The sequence below is a fragment of the Lissotriton vulgaris genome, chromosome 7, assembly GCF_964263255.1.
Source record: "Lissotriton vulgaris chromosome 7, aLisVul1.2, whole genome shotgun sequence".
In the NCBI taxonomy this organism is placed as follows: Eukaryota; Metazoa; Chordata; class Amphibia; order Caudata; family Salamandridae; genus Lissotriton; species Lissotriton vulgaris.
Genome location: NC_141695.1, coordinates 1,135,399,333 through 1,135,422,076, shown reverse-complemented (window position 1 = coordinate 1,135,422,076; position 22,744 = coordinate 1,135,399,333). Strand labels below are relative to the sequence as shown.

The window sequence follows — 22,744 nt, the reverse complement described above, 5'->3', positions numbered from 1 at the left end:
AATAACCCTGATTGGATTATCAAATCTTCTGACAGAGTGCTCCGCCAGCAACTCTGCTCTCGATCACCTATTGAGTGCTTTGGGTCAGTGACAGGTCAGCTATTCGGACAAGTCGGACAATCTAGCTAGCTAAGCCTACCCGAGTTAGCACTTAGGCCCATTCAGTTTATCATGTAAAAATAGAAAAGAACAGTTTTAGAGACACAGAATAAATGAACACAGTGTATACCACTTCTTTCTACTCTACTTCCATTATTTTATTTTATACTATTGCGTTAGAGATTATGCGAAAAAGACAGCTTAGCAAGGCAGCGGTGCAAGCTTCTTGCACGTTAGGACACATAACAGCCATCTTAGTTCTATTGTGCAGAAGCAGAAGTTTTCCCTCCAAGCATATCACGTGGGCATGACAGACGCATGCGCACCAGAAAATCCCGCGTAGTAGCAGCCATTTTAGTGCAAGCGGATTATAGTTAGTAAAAGCACATTGACAAGCTTCCCCTAGATACTTATTATGTCGTGTAATGCAATATTAATAAGACAAAACATGTTAGTTAGTACATTAATATTATTATCGAGAGGGTTGAGTACGAGCAAGTCACTTTACGTGTGAAACCTTGCTCCATCACCTGCATGACAAGTTGACCTTAACTAACTTCTGCTTGATTCCTCTCCTTTCTTTTCTTCAGAGTGACGCTCCTCCTACCTTAAATCATCTCCATGCATTCTATTTCTGAGCATAGTTCTCTTAATCTTATGTCCTGCGGCTTTAATCTCTCTTATTTTAATTCTGCAATTGGCTGACACCTCATTTCATAGATTACAACAACTCCTCTTTAAAACCCTATCCTTGTATCCTGACATTACCTAATCTCCCACAGGCTATCTCACCAACCATTCAATTGAAACCAAATAGGCCCCACTAATGATCACACCTAAGTGGTATTATGTAATCTGTCACAAAGCAACTGGAGTAAATGCATTGATTTTTTTCTTTGAGAGCATATGACTAATTACAATAACCAATAATACCATTTGAGTAACTTTGGGTTCCAGAGTAGTGTGCTACTCACTGTAAAGTGCTTCAATACCTCATCAGGGGTAGTAGGCACTATATAAATTCAACTACAATTAGGAGTTAAGATGCCTGCACCACCATCTCAGGTCTTGCTCTTATCATTGATAAAATGGGAGTACTATGCCTCATATAAAGGGTTTGATTGTTTGGCACACTGCTCTATTCTTTGTTCACCCAGCCCCTTGTTAGTGTGGGCCAAGAAATAGTTTGTACTTACATGTAGGCTGGTGCTCTTGTGGGAGCAAATCAAGGGTGCTCTAAGATTTGAGTCACCCAAAAATGTACCCCAACTGGACCTCCCACGAATTACTGGGTTTGAGATAGTGTTGAACCTCAATTTCATGAGGCAATGGGTCCCCACATGAAGGCACCACCCAAAACATCAAAATCAATCAGAATTGAGGTCATTAGAAATTCCAATTTAAGAATAATTCAATACAAGTTATGAATAATTCAATTCAATAACTAAGTCCTTGATCAATGAAGACGCCATAGGCCCTGATTACAATGTTGGTGGGAGTTGCCTCCAACCAACACTGTTGCGGATTGGGAACTGACCAACCTTAGGTCGGCGGTTCCGACCGCAATAGTTGGATACGACTGCACATGGTGCGGTCGCAAACTACCATTTTTCAGTGGGAGCTTGTGCGGTGGGCTAAAACCACCCACAGCACAAGCTCCCATTGAAAAATTTAAGTTTTACGGTGCCTGCCACATGGTGCAGGGATTTTTGATGGTACCCCCCAGGGCTACATGGGGTGGGTCAGTGGGAAAGGGACCCTGCTAGGGGCCCCCAGAGTTGCTTTCCGTCAGCCTTTCTATATCTGAAAGGCCGACATGGAAAGGCTGCCGGAAACCCACATCATAATCCCGACCGCAGAAACGCCTTCCTTAAGGGATTATGAGGAGTTTTTGACCAACTGAAATGCTCCATTAGCCCACCGGATTGCGTTGATTGGTCCCTATGACTCCTGCTTCCACCCGCATGCATCATAATTAGGGCTCCCGGTTTTATGGTATTTATTTTTGGGCCATTTGCGTCTGCATTTGTCCATATTTATTTTTGGGCCATTTTATCTGTATTTATCCATATTTATTTTGTGTTTCGCGAATAAATGAAGATGTAAAACTGTACACTTCCATATCTATTTAACTGATTGTTATGCACTCCCTCTTTGATGTCTGTCGTGTTCTAGCTATTTAAGCTGACAAATATTACATAACAATACATCCACTGGTAAATACTAGCATTATACCATAAATATATGTTTACATGTGCCGTTATTTAAAGAAATTGCATCCTGTTTTTTAATTTCCCATGATGCGATCCATCTGCTTAGCTGCTGGCCTATAATTCATGAAAGACAGCGCAGAAAGTCACTTTCTGTATTTAACCACTTTTAAAAATAAATGCAGACAGAAAACATAGTTTTCTCTTTGTATTTATCTGTAAAGATCCGTAAAAATGGAAAACAGAAAGCCTTAATCATAATGCATCGGACCGCAGAAGTAGATGCGGTTCGGACCGCAACCGACAAGCCGTTGGTTGCGGTCGGAACCGCATCGTAATCAGGCCCAAAGTTTTTTTTTTACAAAGTTCAAGGATAAGTGTAACAGAGTCAATGCCAAGACGGCTTTCAAAGACAATTTTCACAGAGTATATAAAAATCTGAAAATATTCTAAATCCCGAATGGCAGCAAAATCATTAGAAAAATGGGCAGCATCCCTATAAGAACTAGAAAGTCTTCTTGCTCTCCCCCAAAAGTAAGGGATTTTTATACACTATGCTTGCATATTAAATCAGTATTTCTTTAGATTCATCGTAATGTGAGCAAATGTATAATTTCTTCAGCAAATCAGTGCACATGAAAAATAAACGTCATTAACTTAACACCAATGCATTATCCCATTTTCTTGAATAATTATTCAGCAACCTCTGTTCTAATGTCATCTGGAAATATTCGAGCAAATATGAAATGTTGGCAACAACACTTTCTTAAAATGAATAGATCTAGTGAAGAAACAGGAAACATAGCTACATGTAACATCTGAATGTGGAAGGTTCATCGGAGGCAGAACAATAGCAGCAATGAAAATAAACTGTTATGACTTCACGTTAACAGTGTGCTGCAGAGCCTGTGGGGAGAGAATGTGCTTGGGGACGGGGGAAGCATGAGTGAATGGCAGATGATTCCCCTCTTGTTCAAGAAATAAGATTTGGATTGATTCTTAACCCTCCTGAGGCGGAAGCCGGGAGACATTGCTTAAAAATTACTTTTTAAACCACTGAAGTAGACTGCTTTTTAACTACAGGCAACTCACCTCTGGGCACTTTCCCTTATATTCGCCATCACTATTCCCCCCGCGCAGCGGATCTTAGCGCTGCCACGGGCTTGGGAAAACAATCGCCGCCATCGCGCGCCAAGCCCCCTGGCCACGCCCACTCATTTGCGGCCACGCCCACTTCTCCCCAGCCTTATAAGCGCGCTGAATACTAGACGCGCCATTGATTCTTAACCCTCCTGAGGCGGAAGCCAGGAGAAATTGCTTAAAAATTACTTTTTAAACCACTGAAGTAGACTGCTTTTTAACTACAGGCAACTCACCTCTGGGCACTTTCCCTTATATTCGCCATCACTATTCCCCCCGCGCAGCGGATCTTAGCGCTGCCGCGGGCCTGGGAGAACAATCGCCGCCATCGCGCGCCAAGCCCCCTGGCCACGCCCACTCATTTGAGGCCACGCCTCCCACCACCCTATTTCAATGTGCATTTACCGGACGCGCAGCGGGCGCACCGGCAGCGCGCCGAAAGGCGCGCCAAAGGCAAGCCCGTCTGCGCCCGTCCGCGCCAGGCCGGGCCCTGGGCCCATAACCCCTGGAGGAAAAACATCTGCACTAAGGTTTTACTCATCCGACATGCTACTCTCCTTGCGACCCCCTGTCAAGCAAAACTGTAAGATCCTACAGAATGACAGGCACAATTCCATCTTGTGTCCTTCCTGCAACTTTCAGCTTGAGGTCCCTCAGCTTTGCCGGCCCTTTTCCACAGGCCGCAAGCCGTCACACACATGGTCTCTCGGCAGCCTCAACTGCCGGTCCCTCAGCAAGCACAAAAGAAACATCTATGACCTTCTGTCTGACAACTCACTGGATGCCTTATTTCTCACAGAGACGTGGTTACATGCCAGTGCAGGCCCTGACATTGCAGAAGCCCTACCGCCAAACTATGCCATAGTTAGAAAAGACAGACCCACAGGAGTGGAGGGTGGCATGGCAGTCATTTTAAAAAAATCATTCCAATGCACTTTGGAACCGGTCTCCTTAAATGCCTGCGAGATGGCCCTTTTTAAACTCAAACTACACCCTAACTTCACCTTCTCTGGTCTTCTGATCTATCGACCACCTGGTCCCGTCCAACCCTGGGCTACTCAATTTGTGGACTGGACCGCATCGGTTCGGGTAAACTACAGCAACCTGTCCATCATAGGAGACCTGAATATACACTTTGATGATCCACTGAACAAATCAGACAGAAATTTAATTTATGACCTTGCGGCCATGAACATTACTTTGTGGAACTCGGGAGCAACACACACAGGAGGTCACCTTTTGGACCCCATTTTTTCCAGCCTTCCCTTGTCACTCTGCCTTCCAGTCCTGCCCCTGCATTGGAGAGACCACTTCCTAATTTATTTTAGCGTGTCTAATTCATTGGATTCTAGCTCCTCCAGCATGTCAGCACAGCCAGGTAAAAGGAACTGGAAGAAGCTGGACATTAATCACTTCATTTCCATCCTAGACTCTGCACCTCTGGGTGAGATACTTGGCACGGAGGACATGGAGATTGTAGCCACAAAGATTAACAAGTGGCTTCTAGGAGCCTTAGACACCTGCCTGCCTCTGGCTCACAATAAATACAAAACACATATCTCCCCAGCGCTATGGTACAATGAATCATTGAAGGCTGCAAAATCCAAGTGTAAACATTTGGAACGCCTTTGGAGGAAAGACTATCCCCCTGCAGCCGGCTTGACCTACAAAAACGAACTTAAGCTCTACCACAAAGCCTGCACCACAGCTAGAGCCAATTACGTGGCGAAGACAATTTCTGAGGCCACCAATAAATCAAAAACATTGTTCAATCTTGTAAAAGAGTTAGCAGGCTCAAACACCACAGCCAAACCCCTTCCGTTGAATAATGTTCAATGCGAAGAATTAGCGTTGCTCTTCACAAATAAGATCAAGACTTTTTATCAGGACATCGTCAAACAGCACCAGGCACAAGCCGCGATAAATCCGGATCTTGGCACGAAGGAGGAGGTCATCTCCCTCTTGCCAGACCTGTCCTATGAGCCACTCACATCCTGGCCTGGGATCAATGTTCAGGGCTTTCAAGACATCTTAGGGAAATTGAAATCTGGCTCTCCAATTGACACCCTCCCAATTTCTGTACTTAAACTCCTGGACACTCCACAACTTTCCATCATCTGCCAGGCTCTGAACCTATCCCTTTCCACGGCAAAGGTTCCATCCATGTGGAAACATGCCATGGTTTCACCACTGCTTAAGAAACCGTCGGCAGACCCCAAAATTCTGGCCAACTTCCGTCCCATATCCCTCCTACCTGCCTTCTCCAAAGATTTGGAGAAACATGTTCATGGTCACCTTGCCAGGTATTCGGAGGAAAATGATATACTTCACCCCTCACAATCGGGCTTCCGCCCTGGCTTTTCGACAGAGACGACATTGCTTGGCGTGATGGACAATCTTCGCCTTCTAGTAGACAGAGGGGATTCCGCTGCGCTGATTTTACTTGACCTCAGCGCAGCATTCGACACCATCTCCCACAACATTCTGCTAAAATCGCCCTCTGCCATGGGCATTAGGGGCAAAGCATTGGACTGGATAGCATCTTTCTTGACACTTAGGACTTTTCAGATTACCTCTAATACCTCGGCCTCAAATGTCCATCTATCCCCCTATGGAGTCCCCCAGGGCTCAGTGTTGAGTCCTCTGCTTTTTAATCTATACGTAACCCCTCTCGCCCAGATCGCCGAAGCAGCAGGTCTAAACAAGTTCACCTATGCCGACGATTCACAGATCGTTTTTTCACTCTCCAACGGAGACCATGATTCTCCCTCCCTCTTGCAGTCAGGCCTTAGGAAAATTGCTACTTGGATGAGTGACAATATGCTCAAATAAATGGTAGCAAAACGGAGGTTTTAATGCTAGGTCCAAACCAACATCTCTGGAACCCAAGACACTGGCCCTCTGAAATGGGTTCTCTACCCACTCCGTCCAACCAAGTACGCAATCTGGGCATTATCATTGATAATGGCCTAACCATGGAGCCCCAAGTCAAAGGAAAATCATCTGGATGTTACCAGACGACACACAGAAGTCTGTGGTCAACGCATTAATCACCTCCCGTTTAGACTACGGAAATGTCCTCTACTTGGGGTCATCACAGGCAGTCATGCGACGCCTTCAACTTGTGCAGAATGCTGCTGCAAGACTACTCTGCAAGTGCCACAGAACGGAACGCATGTCCGGTCATCTTAAGGCACTCCATTAGCTACGAATTGAAAGTAGGGTCAAATTTAAGACACTGAGCCTCATGCACAGAATTAAATGGGGAAATGCCCCCAGATACTTACAAGCCCTCGTGCAAACCTACACGCCGGCTCGTTGCCTGAGATCCTCTTCTCAAGGCCTTTTCTGTGTGCCTAAAGTGCGCCTAGCGAGGAAGGGGGGAAGATCATTCTCCCTGCTGGGCCCCAAGCTTTGGAATTCTCTCCCTCTGCACCTACGCTTGGAAGCTCGCTACATCCACTTCCACAAAGCCATAAAAACATGGCTTTTTAATCAGTAATCTGCTCCTGCCTCTCCTCTGAGTTTTTATGATCTGCTCATTGGTTAATTATCTCTCAGCGCCGGGAAATCCTTTTTGGGTAGCTGTCGCGCTTTAGAAGCCCAACAAATAAAATAAAATAAGCAGAAATTAAGCATAACGAAAACTCATTATTATGCACATCACAAGAACTTCATTTGAAAAACCATTGGGTTAAAACAGTCTGGAGATATAAAATTGTTTGTATAAATGCATATTGCACATTCTTAATGATGAATACAAATATACAATTTTAAAACACTTCCTACTCCAGAGCTGCCTGTCACATTTGGAGATTGTTCTTCTGTTGGATGCTATGATTGGCTCAGTTGGTGTGCAATAGCTTACAACAGCATCCAATGCTATAATTGTAATATTTATGACCTGCCGCGGTCCCTTCAGGTAACAGCGGTGGGGCTGGGTATGGGGGGGGGGATTTCGAGCGACGATGCAGAGGGAAAATTAAATAATTCATTAATTTTCCCTCTGCATCGTCTCTCGAAATCCCCCTTAACGTGGCCTCACTGCTGTTACCTGCACGGACCGCGGCTGTTTATGAATCTTGAGTTTTCTATTCATGGTAAATTATCCGAAAACGTGTTTATGATTATGTCTGATTTACGAACGAATAGACCACATTCCATTACGTGAGCAGTAAGAAATCAACTCATACGAAAAAGATTCAAAATAAATTAAATTACTAAAGGCAAGTTCCAGCTGTAAAAACTCAAATCTACTTGGAAGGCCCCAAGTTCAAGCTTTTTGCTCAGTGGGTTGTGTTTGTATTGCCTGTCGTCAAGGGAAGCTGGTATGACCTTTGCTATGACCTTTGACTAGTTAGTCAACTCGGCCAGACGGGGAAGGAGAACAAGCAAAGCTTCAAAGCAATTTGATTTCGAACTAACTGAGAGCATTAGCTGCACTCTTTATTATCATAACCTTAGCTATAAGACACTGGAATAATTTGTTTGATAGGGCCTGTGAAACAGCGAATATAACCGAAATTATTTCGTCAACCAACCATCCCCATATATCACTAGTAACTTAGAAACTGAAATATTCCATTACAATTAGTTGGACTCTACAAAGTCAAATAGGAGTGACAGGCAGATTATAACGTTGAGGTCTCCAAACTGTGACAATGAGCATGATCGACAAGAACAAAACGAATTCCGTGAACCCGGCAGCCATCTTGGAAAGGCATTGCATACTATGCAAAGGTCGGTATTCACCTGTAAATACGTTTATAAAACACATAAAATCTGTCAAACTGGTTCCAATAAACATTTTCAAATACGTTTCTAACATTACGTACGTTTTAGGGTGGCTATCTTAAATCGGATCTTTTTTAGGGGAATGCGCCACAGAGAAAACAATCACATATCGGTTTTGAAACGGATCGTTCTTTGGGATACATCCAACATTGTTAAGCGCGTTCTATCTTATTTTCCTATACCTATCGCCATATCAACCATGTAAAGGAAAGACGTGGAAACCAACGTTCTCCTGTAGTTAGCTGTTAAAACTAAAGCAATGCGAATCCATTACGGTTCCTGTTATGGAAACTAAAGAATCACTATGGTGATTGACTGCAAAGGAGATGGCCATTTTGGACGTGTGTTTCTTTCTGACGCCTGCCTAAATGTTGCGCCCCAAAACGGTCCCAAGCCAAAAAGTAAGCACTCTACCATATAATCAAGTTTGCTGTAGTTATAGCTGACGGTTTGGATGCGCAAGCTTATGCTTTTTTATCTTGAAACTGCACATCCGGCATTTAACATTATGACCTATGCACTCCCCATTAAATGAAAACATTGAGAAGATTTCGTTCGTCTCTTTTTGCTGTCATCTATTCATTTTGCACTCCGTCCCTTTATCCGAAGTCTTAGTTATTGGCCCAGAACAATGGAATGTGAAGGGTTGGGATGAGGGAGCTAGGGTATGCCAAAACTTAACAATGCGAACATTAACGGCGATTCTAAAGTGAAGCAAAGTGCCACTTTATTATTTTTATTGTTTTGGAGTCTCTTCGGAGAGATACCACACTACACTTCTCCCCTTTCGTTTGACTGACCCTAAAATGGAAGTCTCTGAGAATGTGGTCTGTCGGAGAGAGGAGGACCAATGACGTTACTGGGAGGGCGAAGACGAACCGGAAGTGCCTCGCGCCAGCCTCCAGCTGGTTGTCATTCGGCCGGGCTGGGTGCTGAGGAGAAGGACGGAGGGAGGTGGCTGCTGCGGTGGCAGAGCAGCGACCCGAGCAGCCTGGAGCCCGCACCGGGACCGCCGACAGCTCGAACAACAGAGAACAGGAAAGCACCCGCGGGGGGAGGGAGGGCCGGGAACCGATAACACCGACGAAAATAACCGCAGGAGCGAAGATATAACACCCGGAGTCCGAAATCAGCATATTTATAGCATCATTTTTTTTACCCTCATTTTTTCAGCCATTAATATTTTTTCACCCTCATTTGTTTCACACGGGGGAACGCTATTTTATATATTTTTTCTATTTTTTAAATGAAGAAAACCTAATATCCATATTTAAAAGCCTTTAAATACATATAAATATCTATAACACAGATGTACGTTATTTTTTATAGTTAATCGTGAGTGGGGACATTTGTGGCAAAGTAGGAGAGACGGGAGCTTAAGAAGAGGAAGTGCTGCTGCTGGAGATTGTATTTTTTATGTGGAAGTATCAGACAAGGCTGAACATAAATTTCAGATCCTTTTTTAGATAAAAGCATAATTAAAATCGGTTGAGGTATTCTTGAAAATTGCCAGTTGTGGTTTGTACTGAAACACGGCAGTGGGTTTCTTAAACTAAATATTTATTTAAAAGGTGGTGTTATTAGAAGTACGAAGGATTTTACCATCTGCTTTCTGACAGCGTCAGAATTCAGAGACTGCTTATTCGTCTACGTTTATTTCTTGGGTTTCTGTCTTCCCAACCCTCTTCGGGGAGAAAGGAAACGTCACCGTATTTTTCACAAGATTTGCCAGTCAGTGGGTGACGCCGCCCATATATATATATATATATATAAATACATATATTTAATAGTAAGGTAGGTGATGCACAACAGTAACGGTGTGGTTTCTCGTTAAACACTATAATTAGATTTTCCTTTGCTTAATTCACATAAAACACGTCACATTTTTGTTTTGCTAACCAAAGAAGTTTGTAATTCTATTCACATTTTTGTGTGCTTCCCTTTAATGGAGGGAAGGCATTGGTACATGTAAACGTTTAAGTTTAGTAATCGGCACATATATTTGTTTGCAGGAGTAAAGATTTTTGGGATTGGAAAGGGTTCATACTCACACATGTCTGGGTTTGTATTCATACTATAGGCTTTTTGGAAGCACCCGTGTGCTAAAGGACACTGGAGCACCTGTGTGGCTGTTTTGCACGGGACATCATTTCAGATTTTAAATACATAATAAATGGGGGATTACGGGTTTGGAGTGCTAGTGCAGAACAACACTGGTAACAAATCAGCGTTTCCAGTCCGATTTCATCCACATCTACAGCCTCCCCATCATCACCAGAATGCATCCCCCGGCCCTGCTGCTTTCCTAAATAATAATGGCACAGCTGCCAACAGCAGCAATGCAGGCTCAGCCTGGCTCTTCCCAGCTCCATCCACCCACAATATCCAGGATGATATCCTTGGATCTGACAAATCCAAATCGCTGCAGCAGGAACAACAAGAGTCTCTAGACAAGCAGCTCTCCCCCAGCCAAAACCAGGAACCTGGGATGCTGCCAGAGTCCGAGAAGAGCAAAAATGATGACAGCCAAGGCGATTCCTCTTCTGAGAGTGGCAGTGGCAAGGAAAAGATCAGAATCGAGTCTCCAGTGTTGACAGGATTTGATTATCAAGATGCGACTGGGCTTGGCAATTCCAACCAGCCTTTGACATCCACAGCCTCTTCCCTGGCTGGGTTCAGTAATTGGTCAGCAGCACTTCCTCCTACTTCTTCAACGATAATCAATGAAGACACAAGCTTCTTTCACCAAGGAGGAGTCCCCCCTGCGTCTGCTAATAATGGTGCCCTCCTATTTCAGAATTTTCCGCATCATGTCAGTCCTGGCTTTGGTGGAAACTTCTCCCCTCAGATTGGACCCCTCTCGCAGCATCATCCCCATCATCCACATTTCCAGCATCACCACAATCAGCATCAGCAGCAAAGGCGGTCCCCCGCTAGCCCTCACCCACCTCCCTTTACCCACCGAAATGCTGCTTTCAATCAACTTCCTCACCTGCCCAATAATCTCAACAAGCCACCTTCTCCATGGAGCAGCTACCAAAGCCCCTCACCCACCCCATCGTCGTCTTGGAGCCCCAGTGGTGGTGGGTATGGAGGTTGGGGGGGATCCCAAGGCCGTGACCACCGCAGAGGACTTAATGGAGGAATAACACAGATGAACTCCATCTCACCCTTAAAGAAGAATTTTCCAAGTAATCATATCCAGTTGCAGAAATATGCTCGCCCTAGCTCTGCATTTGCACCCAAGTCCTGGATTGATGACAGCTCCAATAGAGTTGACAACATTTTCCCTTTTCAGGTGAGCGTCTTAACAGTTTTTATTCCTGCCAGTTTTTCATTCATGTTTTTTACAGATGCTTCTTGTGGGTTTGTTTATTCAGGGAGATTCCAGGGATCGATTCCACCACCAGTAGAGAAACACTAGCACTGACCAACAGATCACATAATTCATCGTTCTAGCTCTTGAGAAACCTGTGATTGAACGTGGTTGAGTACGAATGCGGCAAATGCAGACAAAATTAACGTTCATATCTTTCCAGTAATGTGATTTGCTCTCTGAATAATACCTCACGTTCTGCTGCATTGTTTTCAATCTGGTGCTCTAATTTTTTTTCTTGCTGAATGGTGTGTTGTTACTAAATATAGACCCTGCTCATGTTAGTAGATGCCCTGCCGCATACAGACATGGCTTGCAAGCAGGCCCAGGCCCTTGTTAGGCAGTCAATGAGAATACGTTTCAGCACATAGTTTGAACGAAGATTGTCTAATTACCAGCAGATTGAAGGCACTTCAGATCTTTCTTAAAAAAAAGCAGCCCCAACCAAACAACCCCCAGTATTGAGAGGACTGGAAATGTGTTCAAGAATTATTTGTGCACCAAGATGGTAGGATTTCTCATCACAAGATGGTGGCTTTCCTTTAGAGTGTGTCCTTGACAAATCTTTGTTTTTTATTTGCTGTCCGAAGTGGTGTTCATTACGTTTTTAGTGTCTCGAAGATCAGCTATTGCTATCCATATCTGGTAAGCATGAGTGTACCACGATTCCTTTTGAAGCCTTTCTCCACACCCATGTTTTGCTACTGGTATATTTTCGCTTCCATTCGTCAGTGTATATGTTCTCGGCTGGCCTTGGGATTTTGCAGCACTGGCTAATTATGCCCTTCTCACTAAATTATTCAGCTTTCCTTTGGCTGGTTGTAGGCCTAGGCTGAATTTGCTGATAAGAGCAGCTGGTAACCGGCATCTGTGCTGCAGTGCGATTTGTGCAGGGTGTTCTTGTGAGATAAATTGTATCTAGGAGGAGACCATTCTTTCAGTCCCATCGCTGCAGTACTGCCTATTAAGATATTGTGACTTATGCAGAATCGGTGGAATGCGGCGCTGCTTGTGGAGGACGGAGAGATTAATGCATTCCATTCTACTTGCCTTACGTTGCATGTTATGAAACCACTAGTGCTTGTATATCATAGCCGTGCACTCTATAATCCAGCTTCTCACTGTAACGGTGCCTACTAAAATCGTGCAAGAAACGACGAATGGCCACTGTTAGCCCTCTACCACATTGGGTTGTGTCTGATAAGCATGGACATCTATTGAAGTGCCGGAATTGCTTTGCTGACTGTGGAAGTGCCCATCTGGCGTGCAGAATCATAGGATGCTGCAACCTGACTCATTATATTGTGACAGTTTAATTGTCTATTGAAGATTACATAATTTTTTTCTTTTGTTAACTGTTTAGCTGACGAACACATTACATAGTACCATCACATCAAATCTAAAATAAAACGAACACACTCAAACGGCACATGACTGTATAATGTTCTGTTAGAGTTTATAGCCCTTCGTTCGTTTGTGAGGCCTGCAGTTGGAGGATTTGTGCATACGTGTTTGTAAAAAGCTAAGATTTCTGAACAACCAGTCATGGAGCTCGTGTACATTTACACTAAAACGTTGAATAATTCTCTTTATGTTCTTTGTATTTCTTGGTATTTTTAAGTTGATGTGCAGAATTTGACAAATGCGTCCTTGAAAGGAGCTTTTCATAGAACACTCCTACAGCTTGATTTCTCTCGGCCCCTTTCACGTCGGGTTGACAGATATCCATTGTACGAAGGCGGCGAATAAATCAAGTGCCCTCCAAGGCCTAATTGTAGCCGCAGTAGACATTCAATACATTTATAAAGCCTAAACAATCTCTGTCGAAAGCAATTTTTTAATGCTGACCTCTATGAAGTCTTGATCTGTTAACATATTGTGAGTGGGATTTTTTTCTTTCTGTTTTTCTGTGATGAGAGGTAGATGGGGGAGGGAGAAGAGTTGAAACGCCGGACAAAGACTAGGGTGAAGCAGTGCGTGTCAACAGTGTTTCATAGTACGATGCGGCAGATGAAATTGAACGCTTGAATTCCCTTATTTCAGCCCTTCAATTGCGATCATTTGCGATATAGAAATAGATACACGGAGAGGCTATTCCAGCTTGTCACTGCATAGCTGGGGGTTGCGGAAGGTTGATTTGAATGTCATTGCTGACACAATAGGCCTCCATATTTATGCAGCAGCCCTACTGGAGGGCAGTTGTTTTAGTTTCTAAACCTTGACTGGGTTGGGTAGAATGTTACTAGTCGTGCCAAATATTGTGTCGTGTATTGGGACTCTCTTCCCCTTGTTTTTTGTATGATGTGGGGAATGATCCTCTGATGTGCACCACTCTCCTCTTGGATGCCGAGGCTGCCCCAAAATTAAATTGCCACTTTGAAATTTGTAAGGTTTTCTTTTGTCTGGATTTTGCCTAATTCCTCAACTCCTTCTCTTCTTTTTTTAAAAATTATATTTTAGTTTAGCATGTAGAAAAACATGGCCTGTCATTGCGAGCTTTGATGGAATATTGAAAGATTGTCAAGGAAAATGATTCACGCACACCTCTTTGGTCTCAAAAGTGGGTTCGGAGTCTGGAAGTGGCATTGTTGTGCTAATAAATGCTGTATGGTTATTGACCCCAGGAAGAGCTTGATAAGTGCAGCAGCATGATAACCTGTTAAACTCAGTATTAAATCATATTCCTCTTTATTGTATTGGACTTTACTATGGCGAGCATTGAGAATCCAATCTGTAAAACGGTGTAACGAAATACAGTACAGAAGTTATTACTTTAGTGTGCAAACTCAGTGTCTTGAGAACGCTTTATAGGGGAGAGACTATAGGTCATACACATCCCGAAAATGGTGTTTGAGGAGTGATGATGTCAAGTGGTTCAGACGTCCAAGAAGGGACTGAACTTGTACTTGTCTATAGCAGCAACACTTGTATTGCTTCCAATGCAGAAAGTGCTCAATAAAATTAAATGGAGATTAAACAAAACGCCTCAAACTAATCAGATGTCAACAAGGATGCATAATATAGCGTTCTAAGAGTTCTTGGGCTCTGAACCGGACTTGCTCTGACCAACAATATTGTCTTTACTAAAATTATGATTTCTTAATGTGATTTTTCTATTAACGTTGGGTGCCATTGAGACTAAGCAACCATGTGGCAGTGTACTCAAGGATGTGGGACTTCAGGCTTCTAAAGGTGCTTTGCAGGCACATCTGAAATCTTGCGTTGTCAAATTCTTGGGAGCCTTCCAAACCAAAATATATCAAAGGCTTCTGAGAAGTGCTGTCCATTGCTCCAGAATGGTCAGACAGTCTGGCAAGTCAACTGCAGGTCTTGGGCAGATTGTTGTGTTCCACTGAGTACAAGTGTACCTGGTACATCATGCTCTGATGCCCTACATACAGCGAGCATCATTGCTGTTCATTATGCCTGCACTATTGCCCTTCTTGTAGACTATTTTGTATGGTTGCAGTTACCTGTGGTTATTGTGGAAAGCTTGACAGGTCTTTAAAGGTTCAGAACCCATCATGTGCTCTTCCAGGGATTGAAAAAAAGACTAAATCCACATTGAGAAATGTTCTCATCATGCCGAGTAGAAATGCAATCCATGTGAAAGTAGGGATGGCTTGAGACCACTTGCAGTTTGGAAAGTAGGATTTAGAAAATTGAGATGTCTTGATGCGGAGGTCACAAGGACAGGTTAAGGTCAGAGGCAGAGTTGAAAAGCTGGGTGTTCAAACGAAACCATAGAACGGTCTGTTAAAGGCTGAAGTCAAATGTAACCATAGAGTGTTTTATGCGAAAGCCTGAAGTGAATGAGGACAAAGTTCATGATGCACTGGTCTTATACTTGGTGAGATATCCTACCTGGACTGCCCCTACTTGAATTGGCAGATAGCAAGCAGGTTGAGGGCAGGTGGGTAACCTCAAGATTTTAACAGACAGTTGGGGAATGGTCCTTTACATGAGTTACTGGACCTTAGTCCAAGGATGGATTAGGCTGCAAGGTATTTGGAGTTTACATCACAACTTTGCAGATTGTGCAACCGAATCCAGAAGGGTCATTGTCACTTTCCTAAGCATGCATGCAAGCTTACTACTGTTTTTTCCTATGCATGAAATCCATCCTGCTTTGTTAAAGTATTCACATACTGCGTGTATAAGAAACCTCATCGGATCTATTTCAGGAATGCAAAATATTTAATATGTGAATATTTTTGGAGGAAGAAACCGTAAGAATGAAACAAAACAAAGAGATGATGGTTTGTGGACTCATATTTTCCCTTCATAGCTTAATGCTTTTGGGAATGGAGAATATTTAAAAGGATGCTTTCCAGCTACTTCCACTTAAGCAGGGCAGCATTTCAAGGTCGAGTAAATCATGCAGGGTTGCTGCATCTCTTCCCGTCAGCTGGTGCACAGATTGAAGTGGTTTGCGTTAGCAAATATAAAAAAGCGGAGTATATGCTTTTCATTTATACCAGAAAAAATGTCTCTGCTGTTGCAGAAAGCACGATTCAGCACCGGTTGTAAACTGTAATCCTCTGCAAAAATCCACGAGTGCATAGCTGGAAAAAATTCACATGCTGAACCATTTATTTTCGCCTGAGTAACAAAAATTTCCAGAAATAATTTACCCTCTGCAAACCATATACTGGAAGCAATCCTAGTATCCAACATTTATTGTATTTGTTGCTTATTATGTAATATTTTTGTCTATGCATTTAGGCTTACGCCAAGCGAACTTTTACTGGTCTAGAGCCGTTTATCATTGAATTGCAACAAGGACCTGTAAAGACGCACACTTTGGTTACAGTGAAAAACCAATGTTCAGGGTTAGCAGCCTTAGTTGTTTATTATTTAAAGTTATGACAGTCATTATATTTTACTTATTTAGTTTGAAAAGCGTTTGCTAAAGACAATAAGCCTTTACGGGTGGATTGCTTTTACAGTGTTAAGTAGGGGTTGTAGACCCTTATTTCGTTACAAAGAATCTCGCAGTTTATCCTTAGTATGCAGGGATTTTTTTTTAAGAACAAACTTTATTGGTTGGTTCCCCCCACCTTCCCATGCCAACATCATAGCTATTTTGTACATACATAGACTGAGATGCAATATTGCCATGCATAGGCAATGTTGTACGTTTTTTAGATTGAACAGCTTAAGTGAAACAAAAAGAAAAGGAAGGAGGAGAAGAAAGAGAAACAAAAGAGCATATAACAAAAATAACCAGCTGCGATAAGGAGGATAGGAGCATTGTCCTCTAAAAATGTCCAGGTCCCAGAATGGCGCCCCAATTATCGAATCCCGTCAACCACTAGGTAGCCATAGACACAAGCACTGGCGTTGCCAATAGGTTTCGCATTTGGAAAGTTGGAGCTATTGGTTTTGTAAATGACATTTTATATTTATATTTCGTTATTGGCATTGTCAATAACAATATATAAATATAAAATGTAATTTACAAAACCAATAGCTCCAACTTTCCAAATGCGAAACCTATTGGCAACGCCAGTGCTTGTTGTGCCTTTCTGCCCCTATTAGACTCGTTTTCTCATTGCTTGTTTATATTATTTTATTATTGCAGTCCATGCTACTTTCTAACCTGATTATTTAAATTTGCAAAAGGTGATTAAAAATAAAGTGCACTGTAGTTGCTGTGTAACTTGACAAAGTTAAAAAAGCTTAAATGTGCAATGTAAAAAAATGCTACGTTTTTTCCATTTTGAAAAACTTTCTCTTACTAAAAAAAAACCTTTGACACCGGGTGTTCTTGTGTATGATGGCAGGAAACCAGAGTAAACACAACATAAGGTAACGATACTGAAAATACCTCACTGAAATAGTCTGTGCATATGATTTGCGTCTGTAATCAACCCTCACGTTCCTGCTGCTCTCTAAAGCCGAAAAAAAGCAAGCTTTCACCAGGACAAATATTTCTCCATGAAATAGCTTAGTAAACTTGCGCATCACTTGTCTGTTCTGTGAAGCACTCGTGTGTCAGAGGCTCCCAGGACAGAAGTTAAAATAGAAATTGTAACAGCACGTTCTCTAATCACCGCCATCATAAACTGTCGGGCACAGAGGGCAGGAGGAGAGGGCGTCGGTGGTGGTGAGAGAGGATGGGGCCCCGGGGTGCTGCGAAATTAATATGGACATGGTCTGTTTATGTAATCAATGTTCACGTTTCTGCTGCGTTTCCAAGGAGGAAAACAAGCTATCCTTAGAAGTGGCTAAGGCACCTTTAATCATTAAAAATGAACAAAGTTACTTTTTCACGCTGCATTGCTTTTATCAAATGAATGTTAAGGCATGATTTGATAAGTGTGAAGGGGGAAGACTAAGAGACTAAGTAAACGTGAAAGTGCCAACAGCGTTGTCGAGTAACAGAGGGCTTCAAGAGGCTGCAGGGGCTGGGCCGGCGCTCTCTGTCTCGGTGATTAAAGCTCGAGTAGTGGCTTCAGCTCCCAAATATATCTGCATTCGGGCTGCACGACAAAGACAAGCATTTGCAATGCAATAGGCTCGCATTTACTTAACTCTCGAAAATGCGAGACCTACCGCATTACTAATGGTTGTTTGCAAAAGCGCCCCGTGCAGCGTTTTCACTTCAATGTGCACCTTTCCTTAGTCACAGCTCGTCTGAACAAAGGGGCGGGCCGCCATTCACGTGAAAGCACCTTTTACAACCAAAAGTTAAACAAGGGAAGCCGGATGGGGGCGGGAGAGCCTGGTGGGGGGCGGGAATGCAAGCGAGGGGAGGAGAAGTGTGGCAGGCAGATGCGTGGAGGGAAGCCGGATGGGGGCGGGGTTTTCTGTGTTTTTGAATGAATGCTGTTTGCGGATTAGGGAGATGCGCGTGCTTGTGTGGTCACGTGACCCGCTTTTGTGGTCACGTGACTCACATGCACTGTGAGAAAACCGCAGTGGTTTCACGAGTCGATTGAGCACTTGAATTTTCGCCTATTACATTCGCACCCACTTAAGTTGTGGGGCAGAACCTCTATGTCTAATGGTGTGGGCTGTGATGTCTGCATCAAAACAATTCCTCTAAAATCCGCCTAACGTTGCCAAATGCATGTGTGTTTTTGACGGCAGCCCAAGTTTTATATACTGGCTCCTCCATCCCCATGCAGAAATCAAATCCACGCTTCCATACCCCCATTAAGGGTGGGCTTTGTGCTTTCCAGGTGCGAGCTATGTCCCGTTTAGCCATGGTCCAAGCCTAGTACAATAAATTTTGTTCTTATATAGGTTACCCCCAATGTCCTCCGTAATGTGTAATGGCGTTAGCTGCCGTGTCGTTGGTATGGTCTACCCAACCACCTCCGCCAGGCATCTATGTACTCCCTCCAGAACCTATCAAGGACCGAACATGTCCACACGATATGCAGGGATTTTGATGATTAGGTACCACCGGCGACAAAACCTTGGAGTAGAAGATTTGCTATGTGATAATCCTTGTTGGGCCCTATTAAAACTTGTATATTATTTTGCCAGCTGTAATTTTGTAAATGTTTGTAATTTATGACTTAGTGCTTGCTTTTAGTTTTTTTTTTGTATAGATTACCTTTGGACATACTGACGCTTTCTGTGCACGGGGGTATGTCCTGCAGTAAATGTGCAGTGTTTTTTCCTACTTCTCCCGCTGTCTCCCTCCTTTCCCTTTATACCTGCTGCTTGCTGATCCTGTGTTGTTGTGCAACAGTGCCATGTTTTGGGTTTTCCCCCCTTTGGGCAAGCCATGACTGGGATGTTGTCTTTTAGGTGCTGTGGTCTGACTTTTTTTTGTTTTGTTACAGATGTGACCCCGTACTCTTGCTTCTTTTACTTTAGGTTGGTGTGCCCTGTACTCATACTTCCATTTTTTAGGATGGCAGTATTGTCTTCCTTTGTATTCCCGCAGTCTGCTGTGGTACATATTTGCAGCAATGTTTATGTAGAGCAGTGCATTAAAATGGCCATCAGCAGACATAAAGGCACCAAGCCAGCATACCTGTGGTCTGCTTTGGGGAACATTGGTCCTCAGTAGTGCCTTCTGTACTCCAGTTTTTTTTTGGGGTGGCAGTATAGTCTCCCTTGCTAACTCTCTTGTCTGATTGGTATATGCCTTCAGCAGTGTTTATTACTTGGTGCAATGCAAGCGTTGAAAGGACGTCGGCAGACAGAATGAGGCACCAATGTTGCATACACACGGGAGTGTTGATGCCTGTACAGTAGGGCTGAGTTGATTATGGTGACAAGCTAGTGAAAACAGCTCTAAGCTTCTTTGGGAAAAGCAACCTTTTATAATCTCTCTTGTACATGTTGTATCCCCCTAAGTCCTGATGATGACCCTGCAGTTTTTACTGGGGTTGAGACACTTTCGACTTTAAAAACACAGACCTAATATGATTGTTGAGAAATTACTGTAAAGGACCGGCTGTTCTGGTGTTTGTTGATTCACTTGTTGATCACAATGTATCACTTGAGTGTATCATCTCTAAAGAGAGCACCAAGCACATTTATTATGCACAAATAGTCATTGTGCCGCTATGGGTCTTGAAATTGTTTTTTATAAACTCCTTTCAATACATTTTATTCGCCATTTGTTTCTTTGCATCTAAAGTATTGTTACTAGCGACCAGTGTGTTTGTTAAAGTTTATCTCAGGCCCACCTTCCTAGGCTATTATTGTCCATTCATGTGAAACAGGCAATGAGTTTATCAATAATTATTATAGGCGCAGTGTGTGGGATGCATACTTCTATTTATACACCTAGTCCTTTCTTCATAGTTTTAGGTTTACTTCATTCTTCCTTTTTAGGTATTGCCTACTAGAGAGCACATACACTGTCTGATGCACATATTATTGGTTTACTGCGGGTTTAGAGCTTACTCATTGCGTACCATTGGTTAGTTTTATTGTCACTCCTTTGCTTACTCCATATTTGCTAGCTTGTGTGGGCTTTCCTTCCACTTGAGTTTGTCCCTTCCCTGGAGCATGGATGTTTTACTTTTGTAATTTAATTGTTCTTCTTCCAGGCACTACTATTTTCTTTTGTTCAAGCACTCTGCAAGAGAAAAATGTTTCTCCTGTCTCCCTAATGTGCTTCTCTTCCTCCTCTGCACTCCATGTATTGCTTTCTGTTTGTGAGCTTTTCCCTGCCTTCTCACGTTGCTCTCTTACAAGTTTACTTTTCCTCCACGCTGAAGTTGCTCCCTCACCATTAGTTTGCTTCTCCTTCCCACCAGGCGGGTGCAAAATTGCATTTCCAAACCCAAGAACTCAGGCATGGAAACAGTTTTGTGCTGCCACCCAGTGGGAGCAGCTTTCTGCTCCTGCCACGTGAAACACATGACACTTTCCTGACCATACTCTTGCAGAGGGAAAATACAGTGTCCTGGGACTTTGGGTCCTGGGGCAGTGTCCATGAGCCAGCTCAAGGGTGTGGACATCCCGGGGCCATACCTTTGCTCTCTGAGGGGGGCTGTGCCTCCTCCTTCCCATTTTGTAAATTACGTCCTGGGTGCACCAGGGCCTTATTGAGGCTTAGAAAGGGGGCCGCGCATCCCCCTTCCTATGTTTTAAATTATGGGCCCTGGGGGTATGGAGGCCCGGGTCCCAAAAGTGACTCAAGGAGGCTGGGCTACATGTCCACATCCCGTTTTATATTGGATAGGGCTCTAGGGTGTGGGGACGCCAATGCATATCTGAGGCATGGGGAGATGTGCCACATGCTATCGCCCCGAAAAAACACAACTCCCCAAGCCCCCCCTCCCCCGCCGCCCTTGATCCACCCCAGGAGCCTTTTTTTTAATTAAAAGGTGGAAAGATGGATGGCCACAATAAAAAAAAAAAAAATTCAGAACCATGACTCTGAGGCACGATTAAAAGGAGATAGAAGTTAGTGTTTTAGGCCTTGAGGGATGGGATGAGGTGTTCCCTCTGTGATACCAACACTAGGCCTAGGGGACAGGGTCTTTCCTCCATGCCCCCTGTCTAGGGTGGGTACTGAGTCGGCTACTGCCACACATCTTTCTTGAGGTGGTGGAAGACAGTCAGATCTTATATTAAGATCAGTCCACGGCACTTCTTCTTGTTTTTTTTTTTTTTTTTCTCTCCCTCTCTTCCTCTCCTCCCTCTTCCCCTCTCCCCTTTATTTCTCTTTTTTTAACTTTAATTTTTCCAAATCTACTAGAAGGATTTGCACCAAATCATAAAAAGCACGCTTTCCGGACCAAGATCTAGCTTTCTGCAAAATTTAGTATAATTCCATTCATCAGTTTTTGCAATATTTCATACGGAAAAAGGAATAGTAAAAACTAGTTTTGGAGACACCCCCTCACCCCCATGTCTCAGCTTCTGCTTGACAGGTCACCCTAGCACTTTCCAGGAAGGTGCTGAAGTACAAGACACTTTTACGAAAGTTTACTGATTTGTCAAATTGTGCCAAAGTTATAAGCAAACTAAAAATATTTTGGTTATGGAAATGCAGACCTAAGGATAACTACGCAGTGGGGACTGACAAAGTCAGATGTAAAATATTTTAAGCAAACACCACTGCATCACATGTAAAGGTTTTCTGAGAAAATTAATGTATGGGAAGGTGCGGGTTCTGCTTGTTTTTGTGTGCTGCCTTCTGTCTCATTCAACTGCTGCAGTGGTGGGGCCCAAAAAGAGACTGGTCAAATAGTGCTTGATCCACGGTCGCCATGTATGTATGTATGTATAGGCATTTATATAGCGCACTACTTACCCGGAGGGTCCCAAGGCGCTTCGACCGCTGCGAAACCCTTCCTGGCTTCCCTGAGAGATGGTCCCTTAATGGGTATCTCCAGGGTGAGACCAGGCATCCCCGGCAGTCTGGTGGGGCCGTTAGTGAAGATGAGGCAAGCTAATGCCCAGAGTTGCCGAGTGTGATCGCTGATCAGAGTGGGCACCGAGGCGAGAGAATTATCGAGTCCGCTGACCCTGGTCCAGAAACCTGCCGCGCCGGGATTCGAACCCTGGTCCCGGGCCGTCCTCTGCTCTCGGGTCTGCCGCCTCTAACCAGTGAGCCTCTCTAGAGATGCCAGTGTACGTGATTCTTTATTTTTTAAATAACTTCTAAAACTGCTTCCTATGCATGATCAAACACATGCATAGG

At 43.6% G+C, this 22,744-nt stretch overlaps 1 protein-coding gene across 2 annotated transcripts in view; it reads left to right on the top strand.

The window, feature by feature from the left end:
• Positions 1-9,159: 9,159 nt before the first annotated feature.
• The window catches only part of CPEB4 (cytoplasmic polyadenylation element binding protein 4), a 388,153-nt gene continuing 374,568 nt past the window's right edge, over positions 9,160-22,744 (top strand). For both annotated transcript variants that reach the window (XM_086931574.1, XM_086931573.1), the window contains exon 1: positions 9,160-11,541. In XM_086931574.1, the coding sequence (XP_086787700.1) occupies positions 10,417-11,541 (1,125 nt within the window). In that variant the 5' untranslated portion in view covers positions 9,160-10,416. The remainder of the gene's footprint in view (positions 11,542-22,744) is intronic.